At 46.9% G+C, this 15,697-nt stretch overlaps 1 protein-coding gene across 1 annotated transcript in view; it reads right to left on the reverse strand.

The window, feature by feature from the left end:
* Positions 1-15,659, reverse strand: part of UPF3A (UPF3 regulator of nonsense transcripts homolog A (yeast)) — a 23,115-nt gene extending 7,456 nt beyond the window's left edge. The window contains exons 1-6 of the mRNA XM_011979446.1: positions 15,478-15,659; positions 14,670-14,776; positions 11,226-11,324; positions 10,995-11,105; positions 5,768-5,823; positions 5,520-5,678 (exon numbers count right to left, since the gene is read on the reverse strand). Coding sequence (XP_011834836.1) covers positions 5,520-5,678; positions 5,768-5,823; positions 10,995-11,105; positions 11,226-11,324; positions 14,670-14,776; positions 15,478-15,659 — 714 coding nt within the window. The remainder of the gene's footprint in view (positions 1-5,519; positions 5,679-5,767; positions 5,824-10,994; positions 11,106-11,225; positions 11,325-14,669; positions 14,777-15,477) is intronic.
* Positions 15,660-15,697: the final 38 nt, after the last annotated feature.

Consider the following 15,697-nt stretch of genomic DNA (forward strand, 5'->3'; position numbering starts at 1 on the left):
CACACACACACACACACACCACCATCTAAAGGGCTCTGCAGTACTGTTAATAGTGATTATTTCCTTTTTTGAGATGGAGTCTCGCTCTGTCGTCCAGGTTGGAGTGCAGTGGCACAATCTCGTCTCCTGGGATCAAGCGATTCCACTGCTTCAGCCTCCCAAGTAGCCAGGACTACAGGGGTGTGCCACCACACCTGGCTAATTTTTGTAGTTTTTGTTTTTTGTTTTTTCTGAGACGAAGTCTCACTGTCGCCCAGGCTGGGGTGCAGTGGCTCAATCTGGGCTCACTGCAACCTCTGCCACCCTGGTTCAAGCAATTCTCCTGCCTCAGCCTCCTGAGTAGCTGGGATTAAAGGCTCCTGCCACCGTGCCTGGTTAATTTTTGTATTTTTAGTAGAGATGGGGTTTCACCATCTTGGCCAGGCTGGTCTTGAACTCCTGACCTCATGATCCACCCACGCTGGCCTCCCAGAGTGCTGGGATTACAGGCGTGAGCCACCATGCCTGGCCAATAGTGATTTATTTCTAGATGGCAGAACTGAAATGACTTTATTTCCTTTCATGTATAGGGTCTAGTTTTCCTAAAATAGAGAAGCATTAGTTTTGTAATAAGGAAAAAAAATTTTTTAAAAGGTTGCTTCCTACTGATAATTTAGAATATAGTTTTCAAAACAGTGATTATTCTCTTTCCTGAAACAGAATAAATGGACAAGTTGCCACGACATATTTCATCTGCCCTGTATGTCCCTGGGCCTTTCTCCCTGCTCTCTGCATAGTTTTTGAAACTAAAGCACCTCAGCTAACTTGGGAAAAGGGAGAAAAACAAACAAAAAAAGCAATGGAAGCACCACAGATCGATCATTTGTAGAACAGAAATGAAAGGTGTACTTCTGACAATTCTGTTCTCACTCACAAAGTGGACATACTTTAACTTGCAGCACAGCAAGACCATACACAGACGCATTCAATTACACGTGCTCACTTGGGAACGCAATGCATCATGAAAGGTGGAGCCCTGGACGCGGCTCCTCATCAAGCGTGGGCCCTGTGTCAGCTGTGAACATCCTCTTATTCTGCCTACGTGGAATCTGGGAACATACACATTTCCTTTCCGGTAACTGTCCATCTTTTATAAAAATTGCAACAGTAATATGTCTGTAACAAATGCGAGCCATAGGGAAGTGCCAATCTCCATCCACCCACTCAACAAATACTCTGCGTGCCTAGGAACTGTTCTCACATTTCTGACACTGCATGTCTTTTTCTGTACCAACTCTCCACCTCTCCACCTCTCCGGCACCAGCTGCGTGCTCCACATTCAACTCAACGCTGAGGCCATCGACCTGCGGTTAGCACCAGAACCCACAGACTGCCCCCTTCAGATGACAGTTCCAAGTCCTGGAGTGTCACCGGTACTTCTGACCAATCAGCAATAAATTCAGAGGTTCTCGACGGCCTCTCCTCAGATTTGATAAGTTGCTGAAATGGCTCATGGAACTCAGAAAGGCACTGTCTTCTCGATAATTGGCTTATCATAAAGGATACAACCAGGAACAGCCAAATGGAAAAAATACACAAGGTGGGTATGGGGGATGGCGCAGCGGTGCCTGGAGCTTCCGTGCAGTAACCCTCCCAGCAAGCCCCGCCTTTTTTTTTTTTTCCTGGAGACAGAGTCTTGCTGTCACCCCAAGCTAGAGGTCAGGGACGCAATCTCGGCTCACTGCACCTTCGCCTCCTGGGTTCAAGCGATTCTTCTGCCTCAGCCTCCTGAGTAACTGGGACTACAGGTGTGCGCCAACACGCCTGGCTAATTTTTGGATTTTTAGTAGAGATGTGGTTACACACCATGTTAACCAGGCTGGTCTCAAACTCCTGACCTTGGGATCCACCCGCCTCGGTCTCCCAAAGTGCTGGGATTACAGACATGAGCCACTATGCCTGGCCCCCGGAAGCCCTGTCTTTAGGCATTATTAAGGTTTCATGATACAGGTGTGATTGATTAAGTCACTGGCCAATGGTGACCTCTCTCTAGGCCCTCTGCCCTCTGCTAGGATGGGACTGAACGTCCCAACCCTCTAGTCCTGCCTTAGTCTTTCTGCCAACTAGTCCCCATCCTGAAGCTGCCTGGGGCCTCCAGCCCCCAGTCCTCTCATTGGCATATAAGATACTCACATTACTGCAGATGCCCGGGGTCTGAGGAGCTGTGTGCAGGAACCAGGGACTAAGACCCTGTGCTAGGCACTAGGGAATGGCTATGAATGAGACAGGGGTGCCCCTGCCTTGAAGGAACTCGCACCTGATGCTCCACCTGAGGCAACGGTGGTCAAGGGGAGGAAACAAAGGAATAGGATAGCCTCAGACAGCAGCTACGAACACACGAAGGGAGAGTAAAGCAGCAGAGACGCAGGAAGAGGAGGGTCCAGGAGGACTCTCTGCAGAGCCAAGACGGGAACTAAGACCAGATGCCAAGAAGGAGCCACGGGCACATCTGGGGAAGTCCCTGTGGAGGCCTAAGGTGGAATCCGCTGGTACATTCAGGAGAAACCAGCAGCCCAGAGCCGCTAGAGACGAGCTGGGGAGCTGGCCAGCTCTGCTACGCCCTGAGAGGCTTCCGGAGGCCAACCAGAGTGCACGGGCAGCTGAGCTCCCTCCCAGCCCTTGCCTGTGTGTGTTCACCCATGTGGCCACACATAAGCTCACTGCTTAGCATCCGCAGAGGAACATTAAACAGCTGAGCTGTCTGTGTGCCATATTTCTTTTTTTTTTTTTGAGACGGAGTCTCGCTCTGTCGCCCAGGCTGGAGTGCAGTGGCGCAATCTCGGCTCACTGCAAGCTCTGCCTCCCGGGTTCATGCCATTCTCCTGTCTTGGCCTTCCAAGTAGCTGCCAGTACAGGATCCCGCCACCACGACCTGCTAATATTTTGTATTTTTAGTAGAGACGGGGTTTCACCACGTTAGCCAGGATGGTCTTGATCTCCTGACCTAGTGATCCGCCCGCCTCCAGCCTTTCTGAGGCGGAGTCTTGCTCTGTCGCCCAGGGTGGAGTGCAGTGGCGTGATCTCAGCTCACTGCAACCTCTGCCTCCCGGGTTAAGCAATTTTCCCGCCTCAGCCTCTCGAGTAGCTGGGACTACAGGTGTGCGCCACCAAGCCCGGCTAATTTCTGGAATTTTTAGTAGAGACGGGGTTTCAACCTGTTAGCCAGGATGGTCTCGATCTCCTGATGTTGTGATACGCCCACCTCGGCCTCCCAAACCATATTTCTCTTTATTAAGAATAGCCACGAGGGCTAGGCATGGTGGCTCATGCCTCTAATCCCAGCAGCAGGAGGATCGCTTGCGCCCAGGAGTTCAAGACTAGCTTGGACAACACAGCGAGATCCCCATTTCTACAATTTTTTTAAAATTAGCTGTTCAGGTATGATGGTGCACCCTGTAATGGGAGGCAGAGGCAGGAGGATCACTTGAGCCTGGGAGGTAGAGGCTGCAGTGAGCTGTGACTGTGCCACTACACTCCAGCCTGGGTGACACATTGAGACCCTGTCTCAAACCCCCCCACAAAAACCAAACAAAAAATAGCAAAAAAGTCATGAGCCACCTGTCTTTAAGCTGTTGATACACCTTCTTTTGCATTCCTCCACAGATGCCAGTTTTCAGGCATTAAAAACATTTCAATGTTCCACGTGATTTAGAAGTGAAAGACCCCCATACTGAGCACAGATGCTTATTAAAAGCTAAACCAGGCCAGGCACGGTGGCTCAGGCCTGTAATCCCCAAACTTTGGGAGGGTGAGGCAGGAGGATCACTTGAGTCCAGCAGTACGAGACCAGCCTGGGCAATACAGTGAATAGAAACAGGGTCTCTCTCTGTTGCCCAGGCTGGTCTTGACCTCCCAGGCTACAGCAATCCACCCACCCTGGTCTCCCAAAGTCCTGAGATTATAGGCACGAGCCATCATGCCCAGCCAACTTTTCTGTTTTTGACTGACCGTATCAGAAACAAATCTATGGTTCAATGATCTCTTCCCCACCCTTTCCTAACCTACCTTCTTTCCCCAAGTCCTGACATTTTTTTTCCTTATACAATTTTATTGAATATAAGGTATTCGATAAATAATAAGTAATATTGAATGTGCCTTAAATCCTTCATGGAGTGATACCTTAGGTCTAAATCTAGGTTTAATACTGAGAAGACAATGGCTGGTCCCAATTCTGGCCAACACATTTCACACAGAGAAAAATTCCCTCTATGTATTAAACCACCCTCATCAATGAACGTATCAGTCACAAGAAAAACTCAGCAAGAAATACAGAAACTCATTAGTGCTACCACAACAGAAATAATAAAACCCGGTTCTATGAGTCAGCCTTCACACAGAAAGGCAAAACCAGTGGTTTTCAAATGTGTACTTTTTAATCAGGAAAACTTTTTTTTGAGACAGAGTCTCGCTCTGTTGCCTGGGCTGGAGTGCAGTGGCTCGATCCCGGCTTGCTGCACCCTCTGTCTCCTGGGTTCAAGCAATTCTCCTGCCTCAGCCTCCTGAGTAGCTGGGATTCCAGGCACGCGCCACCACGCCCGGCTTATTTTTGTGTTTTTGGTAGAGACAGGGTTTCACCATATTGGCCAGGCTGGTCTCAAACTCCTGACCTCAAGTGATCCGCCTGCCTTGGTCTCCCAAAGTGCTGAGATTACAGGTGTGAGCCACTGTACCAGGCCAGGAAATTACTATTATTATTATTATTTTGAGATGGAGTCTCGCTCTGTTGCCCAGGCTGGAGTGCAATGGCGCGATCTCGGCTCACTGCAACCTCTGCTTCCGGGGTTCAAGCGATTCTCCTGCCTCAGCCTCCTGAGTAGCTCGGATTTCAAGCGTCCGCCACCACACCCGGCTAATTTTTGTATTTTTAGTAGAGACGGGGTTTCACCATGTTGGTAAGGGTGATCTCAAACTGCTGACCTCGTGATCTGCCCGCCTTGGTCTCCCAAAGTGCTGGGATTATAGGCGTGAGCTACCATGCCCGGCCAGAAAACTTTTTTCAAACGGGAAATGTAGAGGGTGGAGAATAGGAGGAGGGTGAAGACTGAAAAACATCAGGTACTGTGCTGACTACCTGGGCAACCAAATTATCTGTGCACCAAACCCCAGAGACACCTGATTTACCCACGAAACACACCTGCACATGTAGCCCTTGAACTGACAATGAAAGTTGGAAAGTTAAAAAAAAAAAAAAAGACAGTGTCAGCAGCAGCCCGACGTGTGCCAGCGTGGGGCTCCTGTGGGGGTGTGCTCCCCACTGCACACCCAGGAGGACAGGCGCCCACAGCAGCCTGAGGACTCCCAAGGCTCAGGACACACTGTGAAAACCACTGCTGTAGGATGGAAAAGATGGAAAAAAACAACACCACAATATTAGATTAATTCACAATGTTTTCAAAATTCTAAAGAACTAAGATATGTAAAAAGTATAATTACTATAGCAGAACTATTTTTGGAAAAAGGAAATGTTTCCTCAGAATTACCTTAATCCTTACTTCTCTCTCTGCAATTTTCTTCTGTTTATCTGTCTCTTTTTTTTTGCATCTTTCCTCTTCTCTTCTTCTTCTTTTTTCCTCTTCCCGCAAACGTTTCTTTTCTAACTCTCTCCTCCTCCGTTCTTCTCGCTTCTCTTCTCGAATTCTCTAAAGACATGGAAGGGTGTGTATATAAACCGCCTGGATGAGAACGGCAGCAGCAGGGAGGGTGTTCATGAGGTTAAGGCCAGACCTACCTGCTTTTCTAATTTTCTATTTTTAATATATTCCAAAAGAGGTGTTGTTCTTCTAGCTAAAACACAAAAGTTGTAATATAGTATTTAACTCCTAAAGAAAGATTATTTTAAATATTTGTTTTCAATTTGATCTTTAAAATAAATAAGGGAACAGTATCATTACTTTTTAAATTTACATGATCACCTACTGTCTCCAGGGGAGTTTTTATTCCATTACTATCATGTCAAGTAATTTGAAAGTATCAACAATTTTATACATAGTAAACATCAAACTCCTGATTCTTAAGGGAGGCTTAAAGTATTACAAAGATGATATTTTTGTAGGTACCTTAAATCATTAAATAACATATATTTACTTTGATACATCACATATTCTGAGAACTTTTTTGTTTTCCGTTCTCCAAGCAATGGTTTTAAATAACATGGATTCTTGTAATGTCTTACAATATACACTCCATAAAATCCCAATGCTAAGACATACAACTCTGGATTGTAGTTTAAAAAATGACTCCACACGGGTTGGGCGTGGTGGCTCACACATGTAATCCCAGCACTTTGGAAGGCCGAGGCGGACAGATCACCTAAGGTTGGGAGTTCGAGACCAGCCTGACCAACATGAAGAAACCCCATCTCTACTGAAAAAATACAAAATTAGCCGGGCATGATGGCACGTGCCTATAATCCCAGCTACTTGGGAGGCTGAGGCAGGAAAATCGCTTGAACACGGGAGGCAGAGGTTGCGGTGAGCCAAGATTTTGTGCCACTGCACTTTAGCCTGGGAAACAAGAGTGAAACTCTGTCTCAAAAAAAAAAAGGAAGAAAGAAAATGACTCCACATGGCACCTCTGATTTCAGAAAAGGCACCAACTACTAGGGAATGAACACGTCTACAAACTCTATCTTGGTCCTCCGCTTTCATGCTGGACCTCTCAGATCTTACCTGGATGTGGGTGCCCAGGCAAGCTGGAGGCCCCACAGGCACTGCCTCTGAGGGACTCACGCTGAGGTGGAGGCCCCACATCCCACTAACACGAGGACACAAACGGGAAGGGGGAAGATGGTCTGGGTCTATTCTGTGGGTAAGATCTGATTAAACAGCGTTCTGAAGAATCCCTGGATGCACCTGAAAACTGACACATCATCTCTGGAATTCTGAGGACCAGGAATGAATCAGGAATCATAGGAGAAGCCCTGGCTGGGGGTCCCTCACTTGGAACTGAGGACCTGACACCCTGACATCACAGATGAAATGACACCTGTCCCAGAAGCCCTGCACCAGGGACAGTGGTTGTAGGGAAGAGCTGATTGTCCCAGGAGTCCTGCCCCAGGCACAGCAGTTGTAGGGAAGAGATGATGCGGGTACAAATGACACATTTCGTGGCAGACACAGTTGCTACAGAGAACCCACTCCCCAGAGGGGTCTCTGGGCTGACCATGAACTCTGGCTCAAGGTGAGTACAGCACACTGGCTCAGGTAAATAGTCGGCTCTTTGTAATGGGCAAATTATCTCAAATCAGCCAGGGTTCTGCTCTGCTCTGTGAAAGGCCTGGACTTGTCAGCCAGGAGCAGGGCGAGACCACCTGGATGCGCGGGGAGGCTGAACCCAGACCCCGCTTGCCCACCTTCCTCTTCCTATAAAACGTCTGCCCCATCACCCACAGAGATCACAGCAAAAGTACGTAAGACCTGAATAAGAAAGTGTTCTACACATCATGAAAGTATGTTATTTATCAGACAGAATACGCACAACCATGCAACAGACCACAAGTAAACAGAAGCCTCAGAGCTGAACCCGGGCCTGTCTGCTCTAAAGGCCTATGCACCAGACTAACTCAACAATTCCAGAGTCCTTGTCAGCAAGAGCTTATTAATATTTCCATGTAATACTCGCTTCTCAGACCTGTTCAGAAGACTCCACTGGAGGCCAAAAGCTTAGTAAAGAAAAAGGTAATCTGCCATGAATTGCCTAAAGTTCAATTTTTTTTTTTTTTTTGAGACAGAGTCTCACTCTGTCACCAGGCTGGAGTGCAGTGGCGTGATCTTGGCTCACTGTGACCTCCACCTGCCGAGTTCAAGCGATTCTCCTGCCTCAGCCTCCTAAGTAGCTGGGACTACAGGCACATGCTACTACACACAGCTAATTTTTCTATTGTTAGTAAAGACGGGGTTTCACCATGTTGGCCAGAATGGTCTCGATCTGTTGACCTCGTGATCCGCCCGCCTTGGCCTCCCAAAGTGCTGGGATTACAGGTGTGAGCCACCGCACCCGGCCAAGGTTCAATTTTTAATATGTAGAAACAGCAATCACAACAACAAGGAAGACTCTACAGCCAAGTCCTGGAATGAATTAGTCGTTCCCATCAGGGATGGTGAATTCTAAGCCTCATTCATTCATTCATTCAGTCATTCGTTCAACTCTGGTAAAGCACTGGCCGTGCAGCAGACTCTTGGGAGGTGCCAGGACACGCCCCCCCCACCCCCACCCCGGCAGGAGCCACGTGTCTGCCCCAAAAAGGTATGTCTCAAAACAGCCCTAAAGTGACCAATCCTATGCAAGGGGACTTTTAAAACAAAGTGAGATGGAAATGGGAGGGGCAGGGAGGTGAGGCCTGTAATTAACATCTAATTTACTTCTTCTAGCTCTTCTTCAATTTATCAAGTTCTTAAGTAAAGAACATATGGATTCTAACTGCCAGGAAAGATGGATCTTGTGACCTAAAACTTACAGAAAAACCACTCCCCTAGTAAAATTCATCTCACAACAACTCACTTTATCCTTTTAACTAAGAAGAAAGAAAGAAAAGGAAACAAGGAATGAGGCTCAAACTAGCATTGTCTCTAATGTCTAAGTCTCTCATGTCCTTCCTAAATCAAAATACATATTTCACAGTAAGCTAAAAATGATATAAAAGCATTAAATATTTACTGTTCCCATTTGCTATTATTTTTCGCTAGTTACTCAGCTGTAACAGTCACTGACATGCTGAAAAGGAACTTCATGTAAATTCATCACTGGTCTCGACTTTGCCCCCAATACTGTCCTACCCTCATCTTCCCTTGTGTGTAATGGGGCCACAATCCACCCATCTGTTCAAGCCAAACCCTGGAGTCTTAATTCTTCCTGTTCCCTTACCTCCCACACCCTATCCGTCTGTCGGTCCTGTCCAGTCCACCTCCAAAACACACACGCATCTCCTGGCATCCACAATCTATTCCATGTGACACCACCAGAGTGATGGGGACAAATAATCAGACCATGCCACTCCCCCAGTGGCTTCCAGTTGCCCTGGAATGAATCTAAACATCTTGCACAGTGCCCCGACCCTCCAACCGCATTGCCCTCACCCACGTGTGCCAGCCCCACAAGCCTGCAATCCGCACCTGCGGTGAAAAGTGACAGCCGCCGGCCCTGCCCCTGGTGCTTCCTTCCTCCACTGCTCAGCACAGCCAGTCTCAGTTCATCTCCTGACCTCTTTCCCTCCCGCAGCCAGTCTCAGCTCCAGCTCCACCACCATCTTGGAGGGAGTCTCCCAACCTCTTTCCCTCCCATATTCCACTGTCACATCAGTGGCACTGATTACAAACTGAGGGGTCCTGGCTAGGCTATTCCCGCTCCTGCTTCCTACCTGTCATCCCTGATGGCAGGCAGAGACCTTGTGCGACCTGTTTACCACTTGGCCCCACGCTGAGGCCGAGTCAGTGCCCAGGCAGCATGCAGCCTCAGCACATCTTGTTTACTTTAGCGATCAAAAGCTTTATTACGGCCAGGCGTGGTGGCTCATGCCTGTAATCCCAGCACTTTGGGAGGCTGAGGTGGGCGGATCATCTGAGGTCAGGAGTTTAAGACCAGCCTGGCCAACATGGTGAAATCCCATCTCCACAAAAATAAAAAAATTAGCCGGGCATGATGGCAGGTGCCTGTAATCCCAGCTAGTCAGTAGGCTAAGGCAGAAGAATTGCTTGAACCCAGAAGGCAGACGTTGCAGTGAGCTGAGATTGTGCCACTGCACTCCAGCCTGGGCAACAGAGTGAGGCCCCGTCTCAGAAACAAAAAAAAAAACCTTTATTATTACACAAATGAAGAAAGTGAGTGGACTATTTCAATAACATTGACCTTTCTTATTAATTCAATCAACATTTACAAAATTCCTGAACTTTACTTTTCTGTGTGGCAACCGTGAAGATGAAAACATAGTTCCACTGGGGAAACCAAACGAGGGAGTTTATGTGGTGGGAGACAGACAATGTGGCTGTCACGACACATCAATTTCTTTTGTTTGTTTTTTGAGATGGAGTCTCGCTCTGTCGCCCAGGCTGGAGTGCAGTGGTGTGATCTCAGCTCCCTGCAACCTCCGCCTCCCGGGTTCAAGCGATTCTCCTGCCTCAGCCTCCCGAGTAGCTGGAACTACAGCCGCCCACCACCATGCCCAGCTGAGTTTTTGTATCTTTAGTAGAGACGGGGTTTCACCACGTCGACCAGCCTGATCTCGAACTCCTGACCTTGTGACCCGCCCGCCTTGGCCTCCCAAAGTACATTCCTCTTGATGGGGGGGCAGGGCACAGCCTGGGTGGGAGACGTGAGGGGTGAAGAACGGGGGGCTTTGAGGAAAGGAGATCCACAGAGAGGAGAAACACTTCCAGATGTGTCTGGGACTAAACGACAACTGTCTGCCTGATTTTCACGTCAGTGCTACTGAGAACTATTTCTAAAGTACACGACTTGTGGGCATGGGGTGGAAGGCTGGATTTAAACTCGATTCTGTGCTCTGGTCGGGCTTATCCACAAGTTGGCTTGGCTTGGCTCAGGGAGCCTGGCATTGCTGTTGAAGAGCAGCAAGATGACCTCACCACGAGCAAAATATCTCATTCCTACGGGCTCCTGAGGCATCTGTCTGTGACCACTGACTTCAACTCTGTGACACAACGCGCTTTCCCTGACGCTGTCAGGCACATGCCATTCATGTGTCTTCTCCACTGCTCATTCCGAAGCATCACAACTTAAAAGGATCGCAACTAAAAAAATCACGTGCTCTCCATCAACCAATGCTCAGAAATATTTTCCCATGCAGCCATCTTGCCATTCTTTTGTCAAAACTGGAAATTACTCTACATTTCTGCCAAGCCTGTAACAAGTTTCAACTTGTTATCACAATCAAGAAAAAAAAAAGTGTATCCTCTACGAGTAAATCTCTCAATAAAGAAAAGAGAAGAAATGAGCACACAGACCAATGAGCTCTCTTGTCTTCGCCTCCATCTCCCCCAGCAGAGTCTCAGGGTTGGCGCTCGTCTTCTCTTCCTCCACACAGTAAGTTTCTAAAAACTTCTTATATTCTGGATCTAGACATTAAAAGAAACAGAAAGAAAATAAATACAATCTTTCCCATCTACAGGAGAATTACATTTGCTCAGTGTTCTTAATTTGGCAGCTTCATAATGTAGCACTTGGAAAGGGCTCACCATCTTCGATGCTTCCAGTCTTGGCATCTTTTTTTTTCAGCTTCTTTTTGGCTATCTTCTGGAACGGAGCAAACTCTACCACTGCAGGATATTCTAGGCCTTTTAACAGGAAACATGTTCCAGAAGCCATTCTGAAATTCTACTACATTCATTTTGGAAAATAATGACCTAGCTTACTTAAAGAGTAAGTGTAACAATGACAATGTATTATTACTATTTAAACTATAATTCATCTTTCCAGTAAGAGATTAAAAAAACATTTAAAAACCTACAATTACACTTTCAAGCACCTGCAACCTTCACATGGCAAACTCCAGACTAAAACAAGGATGAACTCATGGTAGGAAGAACAATTATTTATTGAACAAAACAATCCATCATGTTGTGGTGGTTGTGTAACTGAATTTGTTCAAAATTCATCAAATTGTTCACTTTAAAAGGGTGACTTCTACCATATATAACTTACACCTCAATAAACCTGACCTCCCCAGCCCCATCCCAAATAATTTATTGTTGGAATACCTTTAAATAATCAGATTTCTTAACTACGTTTTACATTTTATTTTAAAAGGTTAATTCAACTATCAATTTGTTATTTAAGTTCAAGAAAATTACTTTGCTTAGAAGACACCATGGCTAAAATTGAGAGCTTCAAAGGGTTTATAGAATATTCCAGGTGAAATCTGCTTCTGATAAAAGTAGAGAATGGAAGCCATTAGAAACTAACTCTGTTGCTATGTGGGGGAAAAATGAATACACAAAGAGAAATGTTCACTAAGAGAACCTGCTATATGCCAAATCATCAAATGGAACACTGCTACCTTGGTACGAAACCCACTGAGCCATTTTTAGACTTGTCAGTAACGGTCGGGTGACTGAACTGTAACTCCCTTATCTGGGAGACATTTTTGTGCCACCTCCACTGTCCAGAATAAAGTCAGAATCAGGGAGACAGTAGGGCACTGGACCAGCAGGGACGACGTCCAAGTCAGCGCTCCACCCACAAGGCCTAGCACACAGTGGATACTCATTCAATGGCAGATGACATAGTCCCTGATTCCAAAGCCACAAGTAATTAGTGTGGTACTGCCACACAGACAGACACATCCATCGAGGGAATAAAATAAAGAGCCCAGAAAGAAACCTTTGTAATATTTGGTCAACTGATTTTTGAAAAGGGTGCCCAGACCATTCAATGGGGAAAAGAAAGTCTTTTCAACAGCTGGTGCTGGGAAAACTGGATATCCATAGCGAGAAGAATGAAGTTGGACCCTTACCTAACACCATACACAAAAAGTAACTTGAAAAGGATCAAACCTAAATATAAGACCTGAAACCATAAAACACTTAGGAAAAAACACAGGGGAAAAAGCTCCACGGCAATGGATTTGGCAATGGGTTTTTGCATATGACATCAAAAGCACAGGCTTAGGCCGGAGACCATCAAAACAACGGCGGGGCGGCAGTTCACGCCTGTAGCCCAGCACTTTGGGAGGCCAAGGTGGGCGAAATCGCTTGATACCAGCCTGGGCAACTTAGCGAGACCCCGTCTCTATTTAAAAAACCAAACAACAACAACAACAAAGTAGAACCGGAAATAAGGACTGACTTGCTCACTACTGGTGGGAATGTAAAATGGCACAGTTGCTGTGGAAAACATTACGGTATAAATTTTGTGACTTTTCTTGAGACAGAGTCTTGCTCTGTCACCAAGGCTAGAATGTAGTGACACCTCGGCTCACTGCAACTTCTGCCTCCCAGGTTCAAGTGATTCTCATACCTCAGTCTCCCAAGTAGCTGAGATTACAGGCACGCACAATGACGGCTGGCTAATTTTTTTATTTTTAGTAGAAACAGGGTTTTACCATCTTGGCCAGGCTGGTCTCAAACTCCTGACCTCAAGCGATCTGCCCGCCTTAGCCTCCCAAAGTGCTGGGATTACAGGAGTGAGCCATCACACATGGCCATGTTACATATATTTTACATATATATACACACACACATATATATACGTACATACACATACGTATTTTTTCACTCCGTCGCCCAGGCTGGGAGGCAGTGGCATGATCTCAGCTCACTGCAACCTCCGCCTCCCGGGTTCAAGCAATTCTCCTGTCTCAGTCTTCTGAGTACCTGGGACTACAGGTGCCTGCCACCACGCCTGGCTAATTTTTGAATTTTTAGTAGAGATGGGGTTTCACGTTGTTGCTCAGGCCGGTCTCAAACTCCTGATCTCATGATCCACCCGCCTTTGGCCTCCTAAAGTGCTGGGATTACAGGGGTGAGCCACTGTGCCGGGCCCATCAACATTTTTTAAGTGAAAAAGGGAAGCTGAGTAAGTTACTGAATAAATGAGCAATGAACACAAAGGTCAGTTCAAGCATCACATTTGCTTCTGGTCACAGGAACTAGCTTGGCTAATGCTTATTTTGTAACAATCTTTCTAGTCCTTACCCCTCAGTGGAGAAAAAGAAAACACTCATCAGTGTCAAAAACGCTTGGAGTGCAAAGAGGGTGGCCGGGGAGGGGAGGGCAGAAAACAACTTGCTGTGAAAGGTACACAAACTTGACAGCCAGGAACACAACAGCAGACAGCCTGACAGGAGAGGAGAAGGGGAAAAGATCAAAGCAGAACCCTAGAAGTACCGGGAAGGGAATTACTGAGACTAGAGGTGAAGACTGCGGTCTCCGCAGGCAAAGCTGTTTAACAGCACTCAGTGGCTTCCTGGTGACATTATCATAAATGGTACAGTCATGAAGGGTGCTGTTTAGGAAGATAGAAGTCAGTATACATTTTGGAAAATTCCTATCAAACAGGTAAAATAATTTAGTTTTAAAACCCAAAAAGATAAAGTTCTCTCATGCAAAAAACTCACTCATGAAAACCTTCATTCTCTGATAATACATAAATAGACTGTCACTATTACACAGAATTTCTGGGATTTTTTTGGTTTAAATAATAAAATTAAATAATTTCAATTTTTAATATCTGCACATAATTACAGTAACATAATCAAAATTTATCATCTTACTTTAGTCTGAGAACTTTTTAATTACAACGCACAAACAGACCAGATGCTGTGGCTCACACCTGTAATCGCAGCACTCTGGGAGGCTGACGTGGGAGGATCACTTGAAGCCAGGAGTTCAAGACTAGCCTGAGCAACACAGTGAGACCCCTGTCTCTACATATTTTTTTTTTAAATCAGTCGATCATGGGGGCACACGCCTGTGGTCCCTGCTACCTGGGAGGCTGGAGGATCTCTTGAGCCGGAGTGTGAGGCTGCAGTGAGCCGTGATTGTGGCTGCTGCACTCCAGCCTGGGCAACAGAGCAAGACCCTGTCTCTAAAAATAATAATAATAAAAACACGGATATTCTAGCAATACTTCATTAGTATACCTAGAGATTATAATAGATTTTTTAAAACCAATAATCCAACCTTTGCTGTCAAGGAAGATATATCCATCAAAACGATCTCTAAAAAGAAGGATGTCATCAGGATTCCTAAAATTAATGTATGCTCTCGAGTAGAGATGAGGATAAAGACTGAAATAAGAGATAACAGTGAAAATGGTTAGTGAAAAATACAATACTCCATTATTTTCGCCTCTTTTTCCTTTTCTGGGCACAACAAACTACTTTAGATAAAACTTTTGTGCCAAATCATCTCAGTTAATTGTAACAATCTGGATATTCTTTAGCAAAAACAAATGCAAAACGTTAACTTTACGAGGCAGAACTCAGGTCCCTTCTGCACTGCCCAGAACCGGTCCTCGGAGGCTGAAACCCTAAGGCAAAGCCAGGGCGCACTCCCAGAGGAACCCGTGGCGCCGGGCACCCTCTCCGGTATTTAGAGCCGCACTGGCTGTGGCACCGGCGTGGAGGCCACAGGAAGAGCCGGCGCCCTCCCGCCCCGCCCCGTCGCGCCCCGTCCGCGTCCGAGCAGGGAGGCCCGGGAGGCGCCGGGCGGGCAACGTTGGTCCTTTCAAAGGCACCCGTTTTCCTAAGCGTTAGCCGCCTGAAAATCATCCGCATTTCTAATGCAAACCACATCTGTTTCCTTGTTGCTGGTAGTTTTCTTTGAAAGGACTTACACGTTTTACTGAAATGTAATTTATTCAAAAAGTTCACACGACTCCCATAAAAGAGAAATCACGGTAAGGAACTTAAGGCAACGAGAAGGCCAGCGGCGCAGAGCTCTGGGTTCCGCCCTCCCCTCCTCCTCCTCGCTTCGGGGCGGGCCTCACCTCAGGTCGGCGGCGAAGAACTCGAAGTAGTCGTGCGCTGGCAGCGGGCGCAACTGCTCCTCCAGCTGCTCCTTGGTGAGGCCCGGGGGCAGGCGGCGGATGACCACCTGCGGGGAGCGCGCGGCCGTTCCCACCGCAGCGGGGCGTGGACATGGAGCTCCGGCCTCCCAGGTTCCCGCCATTCTCCTGCCTCAGCCTCCCGAGTAGCTGGGACTACAGG

The sequence above is a fragment of the Mandrillus leucophaeus genome, unplaced genomic scaffold (assembly GCF_000951045.1).
Source record: "Mandrillus leucophaeus isolate KB7577 unplaced genomic scaffold, Mleu.le_1.0 Scaffold201, whole genome shotgun sequence".
Classification (NCBI taxonomy): Eukaryota; Metazoa; Chordata; class Mammalia; order Primates; family Cercopithecidae; genus Mandrillus; species Mandrillus leucophaeus.